This window comes from Ambystoma mexicanum, chromosome 6p (assembly GCF_040938575.1).
Source record: "Ambystoma mexicanum isolate Mex_15411 chromosome 6p, UKY_AmexF1_1, whole genome shotgun sequence".
Taxonomy (NCBI): domain Eukaryota; kingdom Metazoa; phylum Chordata; class Amphibia; order Caudata; family Ambystomatidae; genus Ambystoma; species Ambystoma mexicanum.
This window is the reverse complement of record NC_090935.1, coordinates 549,625,902-549,642,327: the sequence shown is the minus strand read 5'-3', so window position 1 is coordinate 549,642,327 and position 16,426 is coordinate 549,625,902. Positions and strand designations below refer to the sequence as shown.

Below are 16,426 nucleotides of genomic sequence, written 5' to 3'. Positions count from 1 at the left end.
CCCGCAAGCACTTGGGCACAGAGTCCAGCACCCTGTACTACTTCTCAAGGTGACCCCTCTCTTCGCGCGGGGCCGTAGAAGGGTTCTTCATATGAGACAAGCCTTCAACCCAAATTTCATCCAAGAGTGGGACCGATGGGATGGTCTTTCTCTTCACAGCGCTGATATAAGAAGCCATCCATCTCCTCTGGAGCAAGGTGAAGAGTTCAGAAGCTCTGGAGATCATCAGGTGGAACAAGCCTATCTCGTCTGGTGGGGAAGAGCTGGGAGGTGGCGACGAGAGGTCCCCATCCCCCCCTGTCGTCCGTGCCCGTTGTCGCTGTGTCAGGATCCGTTTCATCCCTCTGGGTGAAGTGTGGCAAGGAGGTGGACGGTGTACCCTCCTCTTGGTCGGGAGCTCCCCCGTTGCCAGGGGGACGGCCATCGCTTGCGCCGTGGGAGGGGCTGCCGGCACAACAGGCATCCTCATCTGTATCTCGCAGACCAGGGTATGCAGTGCAGAGAGAATGTCCACCGAGAGGTCTCTAGGAAGCAGCTGAGGAGGAGATGGCAACTGAGGTGGGGGTAGAATCGGCACCTGGAGGCGGGGGCTGGTCGCCCAGGCCCCCCGTCGCCGTCATCAACTGTATCCTCATTGTAGGGCCTGCTTCCGACATTCTCCTCCTCCTGAATAGTTTGAAGGCTGTTGAGCTCCTCCTCTGAAGAGATATCCGTGCCTTGGAGGTCCACCGCACTCCCACCCCCCCTCTTCTCAACCAGAGGGTACGGTTTGTGGGGGGGGGGGGGAATGGGGGGAGGGGGGAGATGACCAGCATCATCTTCTCTGGGGTCTTCTCTATCGGCTGAAAATAGGACTCCCTCCTGGCTGGGAGAGACTCCCATCTCTTCTGGGGTGAGCCCACCACCACTCCCCCGATGGAAGGTTGGGCCTTCATCGGATGTACCTGGGCCTTCACGGTCAGGACCGGTCCCTTGTCCTGCTTGGCCTTGGTCGTCCCAGAGGCCTTCTCTGGCAGGTCGGTCTTGGGCTTCTCCTCAAGTTTGCCCGGATGGTCCAACTTCCTCTTGGCCGAAGATCCTGAGCGGTAACTGGTGACTGAAGCTGGAGACGTCGAACGCACCCTGGCCACCAAGGAGCCCGTCGCAATGGTGCTCCCGGTGGCAGTGGACTCGCAGTGCTTAGCCTTTTGTTGGACCCTCGGGGGAGGTGTGCCCTCAAAGGTCTTAGAAGCCTGCTCAGCTTTCTTGGAACCAGGAGAGGCATGCTGCTGGGACCGACAGAGCAGGGGCCTTGGTCTGCAGCCACTCCTTCAGCCGCCTATGCCGATCCTTCAGTGTGCAAGGCACCATTTCTTGGCTAAACGCAGTCTTCCTCCACATGCACCGGGTACAGGCAGTGAAGACACTGGGAATGCTTGTCGTCCGCAAAAAACATTCTGCAAGCTGCAGTCGGAGCAAATCCTGAACAGGGGGGCTGAATCCTTCCCCTCCTCTGACATCATCCACATGGCGTAGTCCTGAAGAATCTTCTGGAAGCCTCCATGAAGAAGATGAAATTCGCCCCTTGTAGGGCCTGAAGAATCTGAAAAACGGGTCCCTGTTGATCGATGGAGGCTTGATTGATCGAAAAATAGAGTAAAACTCTTTCAAAAAGCAAAAAAATGCAGTAGAAGCGCGAGAGCTAAACACGAGGACCCCCAACACTTGAACGTGCTGTAAAAATCTGAAGATGGCTGCCAGAGGAGGGGCTAAGGTAGAGGGCAGTCATTGGCTGGGGGCAGTATGACCCAGAGCTCAGTGATTGGTTGTTAGGAAAAAGACAGTTCAGAAATGAAACTGAAATTGATTTTTTCTTTACCAAGGATTCCCAGCCTGACGGGGAATATTCATGAGCATGTGAATCCATGCCAGACCGCATGCTGGAGAAGAATTATTTTAACCCCTTCCCATAAATGCCTTTACTATTGGAATTTTCCACCACAAGACCTTCTTTTGAGATGTAGCGTATGCTGAAAGTGCGGCTAAGTGGACCTTTAAGGTATTGAAAACCAGGCCTCAATCTAGCAGGCGAGTTAGGCACAGGACAATATGTGTAGGTGTGCATTCAATTGCATTGATGCTCTTGCCATCACACCAGATGACAAAGCGTCTCCATTTGCTGGAGAAGCAATGTTTGGTGTTAGGTTTCCGTGTTTCGCAGAGTATGTCCATACATCTTTGAGGGAGTTGGAGGTGTCCGAACTTTATGACCTCAGGAGCCAGACTGCTAATATCAGAGTTTGAGGGCATGGATGTAGTGTCCTCCCCTTGTCTTGCGACAGCATGTTGAAAGGGCATGGCAGCTTCTTGGGAGGGGAGACTGACATTGTCATGAGATGGGCGTACCAAGGTTGGCGAGCCCACAACTGGGCCACCAGAATCATTGCGACTGGTTCCTGGTGCAACTTGTGCACTATCCTGTTGAGCACGGCAGTCGGGGGTGGGGGAGTGAGGGGGACCAATTTCCCTGACCATGTTATCCAGAGACGGTTCCCCTTGGAGCGGTTCTGCAGGTACCTGGAGGCATAATCTGGGAATTGTGCGCTCTCCAGAGTTGCAAACAGGTCGATCTCTGGGAAGCTCCAGTCTGCGAAGACATTGAGAAGAATGTCTTTGTGTAATTGCCACCCATACTCTACAGGTAGTGGGAAGTCTCTGCTGAGTACATTCTCCAGAAGATGGAGTTCTCCTGTGTTTTAACAGGAGGAATAGGTGTTTGAGAGCCCATTTGCATATGTTCTGTGACTGTTTGCATAGCCCTGGAGAGTGAGTGCTCCCTTGCCTGTTCAGGCATGGCCGTAGTACTGTCCGTGAGGACTAGGTGTGTTTGAAATGGCTTCAGGGCCTTGAACACTGCTAGCACTTCCAACAGGTTTATGTGGTTGGTTGCTACCACTAGGGACCACACACTGTACGCCGTCTGATGAAGGAGGCAAGCCCCTCCCACCCAGTCAGAGATGAGCCTGTGGTAAGAGTGGCGTCTACTGCAGGGGCGGTGAAGTATTTCCCCTGCAGAAGGCTTTCCCTTGACCACCACTGGCTCGAGAGCCACTCTCTCATGGGGCGCATGCGCAGATGTGCGTGTGAAACTAAGTAAATGTAGGATGCAATTCTCCCATGGCTTTGCGTACTGTCACCTTGTGACTGACTACATAGTAAAGGATCTGGAACAGCATGTTTTGAACCCTCTCGATGGAGGGAAAGACAAGGTCATCTTTGGTCTGACGTAGAGCCCCCAGAAACTGTTTTACTTGGCTGGGTTCTAGCCTGGACTTTTTCTCGTTGTTAGAGAACCCTAGACTGAAGGAGGTCTATCGTCTTCTGGGTATTTGTTAGGCATGTTCCGTACAAATCCCTATTAGCAGTCGCCAAGGTAAGGGTAGACTGGGATGTACTGCCTGCGCAGGTGAGCAGCTACTACTGCCAGTACTTTCCTAAACACACGCAGAGCTGAGGCAATGCTGAAGGGAAGAACCTTAAACTGACACTGCAGATCCTCTATCATGAACCTTAAGTACTCTGTGCGCTGGCAACATAGAAATATGAAAATATGCATCTTTCATGTGCAATGTTGCCATGTAATCCCCCTGCACCAGCAGAGGAATTACTTCCTGCAATGTAGTCATTCTGAACTTTTGCTGTTTGACATATTTGTTCGCTCGGCGCACATCTAACACAGGGCGCATGGTGAGATCCTTTTGGGGTACAAGAAAGTACACTGAATAAATACCCTTGTTTACTTGGTGGATTGGGACGACTTCTATGGCGCCCTTTTCCTGAAGAATCTGCACCTCTCCAAGCAGGATTTGAATGTGTGCTAGTGATCAGCGTCTGCTCTTTGGTAGATGGTATTGAGGTGGCCGGTGGAACTCAATGCAGTAACCGCAGGCGACGGTCTTGAGCACACACTGGTCTGATGTGATCCCCCTCCCATGAGTACATTAATGACAACCTTCCCCCGACCAGTGAGGCATGGGAGGGAACCCGGACTGGCGAGTCATTTTAATGCTGAGGCCGGGGAGGCTCTTGGGGTGGAGTTTCTGCCTCTACCCTTGCATCTGCACAGTCCCGTATGCCGATATTGGCTGTTGCCAGCTGAATCTTGTCCGGAGGAACAGGGGAACGAACCTCCTGCGCCATATTGCCTGCGTGGAGATCGAGAGGACTGACCTTGAAAGGACCAGTGAGAGTTTGCATTTCCCCGCTGTTGGAAAGGCTCTGCTGTAATCTGGTTGAGGGATTTCAGCGTCTCATGTTCTTTTTTCGCCGTTTCCAAGGCTACAGCCTTACCAAACAAGTTAGACTCTTCGATGGGCTTATTTATTAAGGAGGCCCGCGTATCTGGCTTGAAACCTGAATTCTTTAGCCAGGCGTGTCTCCCTGTGACAGAGTGTGTCCTGCTGTTTCAGCAGCGTCTAGTGTGTTCTTGAGAATTTTGTGGGTCACCTCTCTACCCTCAGACTACCACCAGCAGGGCTGATCGCGTGGGTTCAGAGACCTCTTGGAGGCCTTCGTGAAGCAGGCCCCATTGCACATCGCTGTAACTAGCAAGAAGGGTGGTATTAGTCGCAATTCTGGTAGAGTAGGCTGCAGACGAGGCGATATGCTTGCCAAGGGCATAGAGACTTTTGCAGTCCTCATCAGGGGGAGTCTCTGCTGTCGACAGTGGCATCCCAGCCTTTGTTCTGGTAGTTGTAACAACCAGAGAGTCTGGCGTGGCATGACCTTGATTGTACATAGGGTCAGATGGAGAGGTGCGAAACAGTTTCTCTACCCGAGGGTAGACAGACCTTGTAAGGGAAGGAGACAATAAGGAAGGAGCAATGCGTTTCTTTATGGCATTCAGCAGAGGAATAGCTTAACTTGTGGGCATTTTTTCCTTAAAAATGTCCTCAAATATCAGAGTCCTGGACAGCCTTCTGTGTGGCGATTTGAAAGTGATTCACGGCCATCTTTAGGATGGCGTTAAAAACCATTTGGTGGCGAGGACTGCCTCGGTTGAGGCGAGGAGGGCGGATCCAGACAAAAAAACGTATGGGTCTGGGGTAGGAGTGGGTCAAGGGCCTTCATCTGCTGGTTGATCTTGTTCGCAGTCTGGGCACTGGTCAGTTGTGTCCAGACCAAAAGGATTGTCCTCATGACTAAGAGGATCTTCATAGGTCTCTTCTGGCTCAGAATATTCAAATACTTCCTGCTGATGAGTTTGTGTCTGAACTGGAGCTTCTTTAACTTTGGTAGAATGGGGCAGGAGTCTTCCTCCCTAGGTCTCTTGGGAGTGATGAATCTTTCTGGAAAGTCAATGAATTGTGACATCTTATCCATGTAACTTTCAAACCTCTGGCTAGTCCACAAGGAGGAAGCAGAGGGGTCTGGAGGAGAGAAAGGCTCTTCAGAGGAGGGGGATTTACCAGTTAAAGTCCTAGAGGGGCTACGGACTCAAGAGTATTCTTCTCGACTAGAGGGGGTGCTTCTGGGTCGTTCCGCTGCCGAAACGATGGGCGCAAGACTCTCGCGCAATTTCGGCAGCTGTATTATGGATTTCGATGTGCCTGTAGGCTTCATCGCGGTAGTAGACTGTCAAAGCCTTAGGAGCAGACCCGCTCTTGGACTTATGTGCTTTTTTAGTGGGGACGCCCTTAGGAGTAGAATGACCAGCGCATGCTGAGATGTCTGTTGCGAAGAGGGTTCTGGACCGCTAGGTTGGGCTAGCGCCGCTGAAATTTTCAGCACAACGTATCCGTCGGGGAGGCTTTGGGGGTTGTGTGCTTTTCTTTGGATGGTTGTATGTGCCCCTGTCACTGGGGTGTGAAATCCCCAAAACAGTACCAGTTGTCTGTCTATTGGGGCCAGGGATGGGCGCCTGTGAACCGAGGGTTCCAGCGAACGGTCTATGGCATCCAGGTCAGAGCCATAGCTGCCGCTAGAGTCCTCGTCATCCGAGGCGAAGGCGCCCACCAGGGTACAACTCTCAGCCTGTATTGCGCAGGCCACCCACCGCTTTGTCGGTCTACCTTAACGTCTTTGGATGAAAGAGTTGGCAGGACTTACAGGAATGCTCGTCGTGGTCACGAGGTAGGCACCTATTGCACTTGCGATGGGTGTCTGTTAGGGAGAATTCTCAGAAATGTGCCAATTCTTTTTGACCTTAGAGACCCCCAACACTTTTGCTGGACTTTAGGACTTTCAGTTTCTAACCTGGAGAGTGAGATCTTTTTATCACACATGTATTTTTCTTTGATTTAGACTCTTTTTTGACTTTGGAGTCTGAAACTCCGTAGGCATCATCTTTACATTGTGACATACAGCACCTTCAGTGCAGTGGCACAGGAAAGTCTCTTAGATTTCCCAAAGGTTTAAATACCTTCTCTTGGTGAAACTACTGTTTCCAAGAGCAGTAAAGTGAAATTGATTTTAATTACATTTTGTAACTTTCTAGACCCAGCACACACCATCTTACAATAGGGTGCTGCAGGGGTTACTTAGTATCCCCCCTTGTCTAGTTTCTCATGTAGCATTTTTAGATGTTCCCCTTTCTACAATTAATGGCTGGTGGCAGTGATTTACTTTTTCCTACCATTGTGTGTTTTTACCGCGGGCCGAATTGCAGCTGCAGTAAGACACCCATGGGTGCCCATTTTGTTAAAAATGGCCCAGTCTTCTTTTTTGCCTTTTCTTGTTGGAAATGTCAGATTTACTCTGCGTGCCAGACCAGGTTTGGTCCCTTTGTTAGTTTTGTCTTTGGCGTGGTTCACTGGTGAAGCCCGCCTCTGTCTCCAGCGTGTCTTGCAGGGCAGGAAGTGAGGCAGGAGCCCGAAACACCCTGTGCTTAATCCCCTCGGTTACAGGAATGCACCCAAAGGTGATTGGCTGGCTGGCGGTCCTTGGAGGACGGCCACCCTGCTGTGAGTGACAGCTACGCTGTGAATGACAGCTACGCTGTGAATGAAGGGAGAAACCTGCATATAAGGCAAGGCTTTTTCCTTGAAAGGCAGAGTCGACCATCGGACGAAGGAATCCGAAGAAGAACTTGGAAGAGACGCTTACTGCAACTCCTGGACCATTGTTTTGCCCGGTGAAGCCCAACTGCATTGCTGAAGCTCCAAATTTGCCTGTACTAGAGAAACCCTGCAACGGACGACTTCTTCCCTTGGGATGGTGGGACCAATCAACCCCAAAGCGAAGTTGTCTGGAAATCCTCTCAGAGCTGGCTGTACTTCCACTACTGCTGCTGCAGGAACTGATTGGCAGGGAGAGCAAAACCAGATTGAGTTCATCGTTTTTAAGTCAGACCAGAGCTACAGGAATATCTTCCGAACTCCCATGAAGCAGGAGTGACCAAGCCTGAGCCACATCAACAGAGTGCTGGACCCTAGATTCAAGGAAGGTTCATTAAGGTATCCAAGAACCGCTGTGGTGCTGTTAGCGAGAGCCGCGAGGAGCTGAAACCGCGAAGTGCTGCTGATCTGAAGTTTGCCCATTGCTGCCGCCCAACCTTCCATTCGTAGACCAGGAGTCCCCAGACGTCCTACCTCTTGTCCCCATGACTGAGGCCCAGGAACACAGGATCTGCAGACCTATACAGGGACAGAAGCCAGCTGGATCCAGTTTTCTTCAAACCAAAAGGTACCGTAAAACGAAGGGGACTTACCGCTTGTTGTGTAGCCTTGCTAGCTCTCAGTTGAGACTTGTCTTGGTTGTCCTAGCACAGTTGCTTGAAACTTTGCCCCTCACAAGCCTCCCAGCTTATGGCCCTACAGTGATTTCATTTTCTACAAAGATTACTAATACATCGCACAATACTTTACCTACCTACAAGAAGTGCTTCAGCTCAACTAGACTTTTGCTCAACTAACATTAGCTGTCCTAGCTCCCTCAAAGACTCTTCTTACTTCTGACTGTGTGCTGTGCCTTCCCCCCAGGAAAGGGTTAAATTACTTAGCACTGGAGGGTTTAAAAAGTACTTCTCTGCTTAAGAATATTTGTTAACGATTGTTTTATTCCCTCACCTTTTCCTTTTGACACTAATCTCAGTATTGCTCTAAATGTGCCAGTGATAAATCAATGTCCACAGTGACCCGGTTATTTAAGTCACCTGAGGGTGTAGGAAGTGTCTGTGTGCCATCCCCAATGGGTAGCAACTGATTTAGTGAAACAGTGTGTATTTATTGAAGTATATTTTATCTTATATGATTGCTCCCTTCTAAAGAAGGCTTATTCAACTGACTATTAAATGAATAATTGTTTAATCACGAAACCTTGTGTGTGTTTATTTGAATAACTGTCATTGTGAAACCCTGTGTTACAACCTTACTACCAACATTGACCCCTCTTGAGATAAGCCTGGCCGCTCAGTCACTCTACCAACTTTTGTAGTACATGCTTATAAGCAAAGATTGGGTTACCTATTGCCAAGAGGACAGCGCTTTGGTGTAAGGCCCTTTGTAAATAAAATAAAAAATACAAAATACAAGGCTGGTAGAATCTCCGACAGGGAACTCAATACAATCTTCTCTAACAGTGTCTTTCCAAGGGTATTTCCGTTGTACGACAGACAACATTTATATGGAGTCCTCTACATAGTAGAGGTAAAGGGCAGCCAGGCCAGAGAGGGGAAAAATGAAATGCATTCTCAGAAAGAATCAACCCAGGGGCCCAATCTCCCTACTGTATAGGCCTGGCCAGAGGCCAGGGGCACACGGTCGACAGATGTCGATCGATGCACCCGTCGCCGAACAGCAGTGGATGTCTTCAGCGTAGGTGTCTACAAAGTAGCCGAAGAGAAAGTGGCACAACAAAATAACTATTTTGCAATGTGACTCTCGCAAGCTCCGCATAAGGCGACCAACTAGTTGGGCGGAAAAAAACAATCCTTTTAGCTAAGCATCTTAGGTCACCCTACATTACTGTCAAATTGCCTATCCTGACCAATACCAATTCTATGAGCAGATCTCCGCTCAAAGTATTAGTCCACTACTAATAAGCAGTTATGCCAGGTTGGTTAACTTTCATTATGTTCCCTTTCTGTAATGTACCCTTTGATCTGCCATGCACAGGAACCCATTTCCCCATCTCCCATCTCATTTAAATATTCTTAGTAGACCAGCCTACCCCAGACACCGCCCATTCCGTCCCACCCCATTCCTTCCAAATGTAAGCCCGTTCCATGCTCACGATGACCAAAACAACCTCTCTACTGAAATGAGTAGTAACCAAAACTCCAGAACTACCCCTACACCATGCATTCTCACCATGAACAACAAGCCCATAAAGGAACTCCTACCTGAGTCTAGGCATAGTGAGATGTGACCGACTCAGATCACGGACACACACCACCCTACCTTATCCAAATATAGACCAGACCAAAAGCATACACCCTAAATTGAATGCATTGCAGTTAAGCATTAGAACTCAACGGCTCAGATCACGGACCATGAATTGCAACTCGACTAATGCCTCAACCTTAACTAAGACCACTCATATCAGTTGCACAGTGGATCACCCATGTCATGCTCCCAAAATGACTGTCATAAATACTACGAAGCACCAAGCCACCCCACACAATCCCAGCAACCCCCATTCATTACCTACACCTCAGGTTCAACCCTTTCCTGAACTCAAAGTAGCGTTCATCAATGCACGATCCATAGCAGCCCATGCCCCAGAAATACACGATTATGCACGATTATATCATCGATCAGGGACTGGACATGCTCATAGTGACATAAACCTGGCTCCACCAAGCCTTTGGACCTACTCTTACTATCGCTATTCCACCAAATGACACCATCCTTAGGACAGACAGAACCAAATCAATTGGTGGGGGAGTAGCTATTATCGCTAAAAGCCACCTTAAAACTTAGAGCCTGCCCCATTTAGATGGGTATGAAATTCTACTTACTAAACTTGCTACCAATCACAAAAATACTATCAATATAGTAACTATATACAGAGCACCCAATAACTCTCAACCTGATTAAGACATAGCATTACTACGAACTCCTCTAATAAAACCAAAGATAAAATGTATCATCCTTGGTGACCTGAACCTCGGCTTCAACAACAGCCTAGATCATAAAGCAGAAGCCTTACATAATGCTCTTAAAGATATGCTATTCACACAACTTGTGAATGTACCCACCCACCCACCCACATTAAAGGGAGAACGTTGGACTGGGTATTATCCCTTAATACCGTAGTCTCCATAGAAACGATCACCCCACTACACTGGACAGATCACCATAGCATTAATTTTACTATCAGGTGCAACAAATTTGAGCTACCTAAACCCACCACGTTGGACTCTTATGTAACTAGGAACATTCGCAAACTCTCAGCCGAAAACCTGAACCCAATTCTAAAAAACACCCTCACAGATAAAATGATCACAAATAACCCATGTTCCCTTGCAGATACTTACCATAATTGTCTCACAAACACAATAGATCTCTGAGCATCCTGTGTCAACAAAACCAGGCGGACTGATAAAAAAAATCCTCCTTCTGGTTTAATGAGGAACTAGTATTACTTAGGTGAATCAAACGCTCGCTTGAACATCGCCACAACAAATCTCATACTCCTGAGGCAACTGACGCCGTCAACTCTGCAAACAAAACTTACAAAGCAGCCATCATTGCACATAAAGCAAATGCGCTCAACAACAGAATCAGTAATGTAGCTTCTGACTCAAAAGAATAATTTTCTATCCTCAAAAGAGTTGGAAAACCCCATCCCAATCATCAACCCTGTTCAACCTAGCAAAGAATGGTGCACTACCATCCAAGATGCCTTTGCCGCCAAAATCAAACTATTACAAAACAAAATCATCACTAAAAGGATATTAGCAGAAAAACATACCAAGACGGATTAAACTACTATTCCCATAGTACGTAACACCCCAACCTTCCACTTCTCATCAGTCTCCCAAGAAGTAGTGCTCAACACTATAGGTAAATGGAAAGCATCTAATTGCAAAGGGGATAACTTCCCAGCGCATTTAGTCAAACTATTTGCTCCCACTCTTACCCAGATCATCACCAATTTTGTTAATGCATCCTTCAATGCTAACTTGGTCCCAGCAAGCATCAAAGAAGCTTGGGTCATACCATTATTATTATTTTTTTTTTTAAACCTACGTTGGACCCTTTACTTCCAACTAATTACAGGCCCATGAACACGGTTCCATTCCTTCTCAAAATTATTGACAAAATAGCATATAACCAAATACAAGCCCATCTCGAACAGAACAAACTCCTAGGAGCTAGACAAGCCGGGTTCAGGCCTAACCATAGTACTGAAACCTGAAAATCCAAATAGATACCATCAGAGACTCAGGAAAAATGGCCATATTGCTGCTGCTGGATCTCTCAGCAGCGTTTGACCTTATAGACCATGATAAACTTTGTGAAACATGAGCTAAAGATTTCAGTTTCTCCAACAATGCCACCCTCTGGATCAAATCTTTTTTAGCTGAACGTACATCCAGAGTCGCCACTGGTACAGATGCGGCTGACCAAGGATCATGTCTCTCCCCGACCCTCTATAACGCCTAAACCAAACTCCTATTCTCAGCACTAGATGATATGGGTTCATCTACACAAAATTTGCAAACGACACCCAGATCCTTATTCCCATCACTGGGGACTACGCACAAGAAACCCAAACCATTAACAAAATCTACTCCATCATTCAAAACTGGATGGCAATGAACAGCCTCTGTCTTAATGAGAAGACGGAGGTTCTCATCGTAGGAACCCAAGCTAGAATAGGTGCACTTCATTCAGATTACACAGATATCAATATCGATGGCACCCTGATACCAGTACTCAAGCAAGTTAAAACTCTGCCAATCTCACCATGAGTAAATATCTCAGCCCTCTCTTGCTCCACAGCATACACAGCCAAACTCATTGCTCAAAGTCGCCAATTCCTTACTCCCTCCAACTGCACAACTTTAGCCAGAGCTTTGATATTAACGAAGCTCGACTACTGCAACGTCCTCCTACTAGGAACTTCCAATGCCAATACAAGTAAATAACAATTGCTGCAGAATAAAGCACTGAGAGCGGCACTAGGCATAAAGAAATCAGACCACATTTCTAACATTAGGCGAGAAAACCATTGGCTGCCTATCAAAGCTAGAATCATCTTCAAAACTGTGATGTATATAAATGCCTCACCAACAAAGTCCCCAGTTACCTCAATAATGCTATTAAGAAAAAAATAACTAATAGAGCACTCAGATCAAACAAGAAGGCACTATTAGAAATTCTGCTTCATAAAAGTACCAAAGCAGGAGTGAGCAGTTTCAGAGTCCTCGCTCCGACCCTATGGAACTCCCTACCACTATTGTGAGCTTCAAAAAAGCATTGAAAACTTGTAATTCAACCAATACTGATGGACTAAGACATCCGAGCCGCATCCAGCCTACACAGGCTCATCTTCATATCCATAAACAATGCAGGTCTTCCAAAGAACTACTCCGTTTTTAAAAGCTGTAACTACGCTGCTTTTAGAGCCATTTGGCTAAATGTTATCCCATTTGTACAATTGTAACTGTGTTTAAACAATTTATAAGCTGTCTGTAACCTCGCCGTGATACCCAAGGGTTTGGGCGAGTAACAAATGAAATAAATAAAATAAATAAATCTGAGGGACCTCAACGCGTGAGGGATTTTGGGTACACTACACGTCACATTAAGGATAGTGTTACAGTCACGTCGACGTCCCCTTTCGATCCACGAAAGAAAGATGGGGGTGAGCAGGGCAGGCGTCTCTTTTGCAATTAGAGGCTTTTAAGGCAAGGATGGTGGTTAGCACCTGATCCTGTGAGACTTGGCTGAACTTGAAGGTAGGTGGGGTGTGAGGTAGATTGGAGTTGGCCCGATTTAGGACGATGGGTGTGACAGTTTTCGCAGAAAGGGTATCTTTTTGCCTTGTTAAGACTTGCTTCTCAGAGCTCATTTGACTTGAAGAAAAGAATACACACTTTAAAGAAACGTGATTACATAAGACAGAAAATGTAATTTCCTGTAGCATTAACTCACTGTCCTTAGAAGACTGTGAAATTCACCATTTTCTTTTTTAATCAAACTTTATGGAAGAAAAAGTAGGAAACTTGACAAAAGTGGAAGCGTACAGTTGGGCTTATGGAATGGGCTGTTTTGTCTCTTTTGCATCATGAGAAGTACAGAACACTCCCATTCTCATGCTTCCTTTACGTCCAAGATTTGGGATGTTGTGGTGCATTCTGCAATAAAATTACCTCACGTGTGTTATGAATTAGAAGTGCTCTTGAAAGAGTGTGGCACATAGCATGTGATGTGTGTACCCTGTCTGATTTCCACTGCAAGCTGTCTATACAAATATTTGCACAACAGTAAATCAAGTATAGCATTCATTGTAGTTGAAGCAATTTATGGGAATAACTTTATTCAGATTCAGGTGAGTGCACATCTTTGGAAAGCAACCAAATAATAAATTTGGAAAATAAAAACGGTTCTCCAGTATGAAAAAATTTAAATTGGTCTAATGTGATTTGCAAAAGACGCACATAACAGCTGACAACCCATATGTGCAACGATGTCGGGTTAATCAATAATAAATATTATCAGGATAAGTAATTCATTACATTTTTGCTGCCATCATTGGCAGATCATTTTTCTAACGTACATATCATTATGATGACCTACCCAAATGTCAATGGCAAAGTAATTGGCAGTGAAGGGATGTAATGTGCAACTGTCTGTGAGCCATGGGTGTAAATCAGTAGGCAGAGGCTAGGAATGTGAACTCCTGCCAAACGGGAAGTTTAATTGGATTGACGTTGGCAACATTCAAATTCGGTGAATTAACAACTTAAAGTATGCATACAACACAGGAGGGCAAAACCCCATTTGACTATGTAATCTAATTGGGTAAACCTATCTGGGCCGCAATTTCTGATGTCATACATAACAGTAAAGAGTGCAGAATTAACGTTGCATAGGTCCTTAACCTAAGCTTTAGCAGATTAAAGTATACGAAAGAGCAAAACTAGAACAATAATCCTTACCCAAGTGACTGCGGAAATGTTTTACAAACTCAATTCCTTCTGCTACTTTCTTCCAGAATTTAACATGTCCATCGTGGCTTGCAGTGATGATAAAGTCTGTCCTGTATAGAATAACAAAAAGAGATTACGAACTGCCTATCAGCATGGAATAAAAGGCAAACCGTGGTCGATAGCAATTGACTATTGTCCAAGTGCTGTTGCTAGCTGTTTTTAAAGTAACCCAAGAAGAAGAATCCACCTATAGATTCCCTTTACTAATTTGTATCGACTTCAAACAAAAAAAGAATAAACTGATACAGGCACACATGTAGATGGTTATAATCAAAAGCTGCGTTTTAATGGGACATTTAGATTTTCTTAACTTGAAATCTGTAGGATGCTTGAGCAATGACAAGTGACGCAATGAGTTTTTTCTTCACTTTTTTAACTTGTTAGCAGTGCGGTACATGGAACTCATTTCATTCATGAATGTACATTAAGGTGATGTACATTCGTTTTCACACAGTCACATTATCTCTTCTATTCGGAGCACCAGTATTACACGTTTCATGGCGATGCTGTCTAGTACATTTCCAATACTGTGTTTGACGCATCACAATACCTAGTTTTGTTGCCAGTTCATATATACTCGGTACTGGGTCTAGATGTAGCAACTGTACTTACATACCCCTCTTCATTGTCATTAACAAATGTCACTTTTTTACACCATTGCTGTATTGTTGGTGCCCCTTTTGCTTTCCATTTAAGTAAAAGGCATTTTTTGGCGATTATAAATCCCATATTGAAGCGTCTCCGAATCGTTATTTTTACTTTCCCTATATCTCCAAGTAGATACTTCAAAAGGAAGGAGTGTTTGGGGTATATCACTCATTTCATGTAATGTCTTCGCAAGTTGTAGCCAACAGTCCTTAATCGTGGGGCAGTTCCAAAACATGTGGATTGTGTCTGCTCCTTCATTTCCACATTTCGGGTATTTTTTAATGTTATCAGGATTAAACCGTGTGGTCTATGCCGGTATGTAATGAAGTCTATTCAACACTTTAAATTGTATCAAACGTAGTCGTGCATTCAGTGAAACCTCTTTAGTGAGGTTGTAAAGTTTCTTCCATTTAACATCATCTATTACATTTCCTTTAACTCTTTCCCATTCATCTTTCACTGTGTTGTGTTGATCAGTCCCAGCCTGTACTATTCTAGCTAGTAGGCCCCTTCTACTGTCTCCCCGTACTACCATTTCAATGCATTCATTTGGTTCGGGTTCCAGTGGGAATATTGGCCCTTTTTACAGTAGCCCTCATACGATGGTATTGGAGTAAGCGTACAGGGTTGTACCCCATTTTGGTTCTAAATTGGTCTATTGTAACAAATCTGCCCCACCGGGTAAGGGCGCCAAGTTCCATTTCCCTGTCAGGATTCTATGCCGCTTGGATATCTGCATCGAGTGTAGGGGGAAGATCTGGGCAGTTCCACAAAGGAACACCGTTACAGTATGGGTTTTTGGTCCCTATCCTCTAGTTTATTCGCCTCCATGCATCTATAGTAGTGCGCACCGGATCAAATGGGCAAGAATCAACATTGTGGTCACTCAGTAGGGCCGATTTAATATCGATCAGGGACGGCCCATATGTTTTTTTTTTGTGCGCAGCTTCTGTGTCCGGTCTCTACCAGTAACCTGCATAATGCGCTCGGGCTGCTAAATAATATAGCTCAAAGTTGGGGGCTGCAAGGCCACCTCTGTCATATGGCTTGGTAAGGGATTCCCCTTTCATACAAGCTGCTCCTCCACCCAACACTAATCCCACTGATAATGTTCATAGTTTGTTAAAGATCCTCTGGCCTGGCCCTATCAGGATAGTGTTAAAAAAGTACAATAATTTGGGTATCACCACCATTTTCCGGATTGCAACTCTGCCGCACTGTGAAATAGGATGTTTTGACCACAGATTATATTTATGTTTTAGTGTATTAAGGTATTCTTCATGGTTGTTGCGTGCCACCTTTACCCCCCCTCCCCCCAAGTATTTAACCACGCTCTGACCATCTCAAACCGTGTAAATCCATTGGCTTTGTGGTGTTATCCATTAACAGGTATAGTTCTGACGTCATTGTGTTAACCATGTAGCCAGAGTGTTGTGCGAATTTGGTTACTTCCGCTAGAACAGGTTCTATATTATCTGTAGGGTTTCTGAGGTACAGAAGGGCGTCATTGGCATACAGTGATATTACCTGATTAGGGCCCCATATATGTATTCCTCTGTGGCTATGAAACTCTCGAATCCTGCTTGCAAACGGCTCTATAGTCTAAGCGAACAACAGAGGGGAGAAGGGACACCCCGT

General features: G+C 46.0%; 1 protein-coding gene across 2 annotated transcripts in view; it reads right to left on the bottom strand.

The window, feature by feature from the left end:
* The window catches only part of PPWD1 (peptidylprolyl isomerase domain and WD repeat containing 1), a 537,697-nt gene that overhangs the window by 386,877 nt on the left and 134,394 nt on the right, over positions 1–16,426 (bottom strand). For both annotated transcript variants that reach the window (XM_069627353.1, XM_069627352.1), the window contains one exon: positions 14,090–14,190. In XM_069627353.1, the coding sequence (XP_069483454.1) occupies positions 14,132–14,190 (59 nt within the window). In that variant the 3' untranslated portion in view covers positions 14,090–14,131. The remainder of the gene's footprint in view (positions 1–14,089; positions 14,191–16,426) is intronic.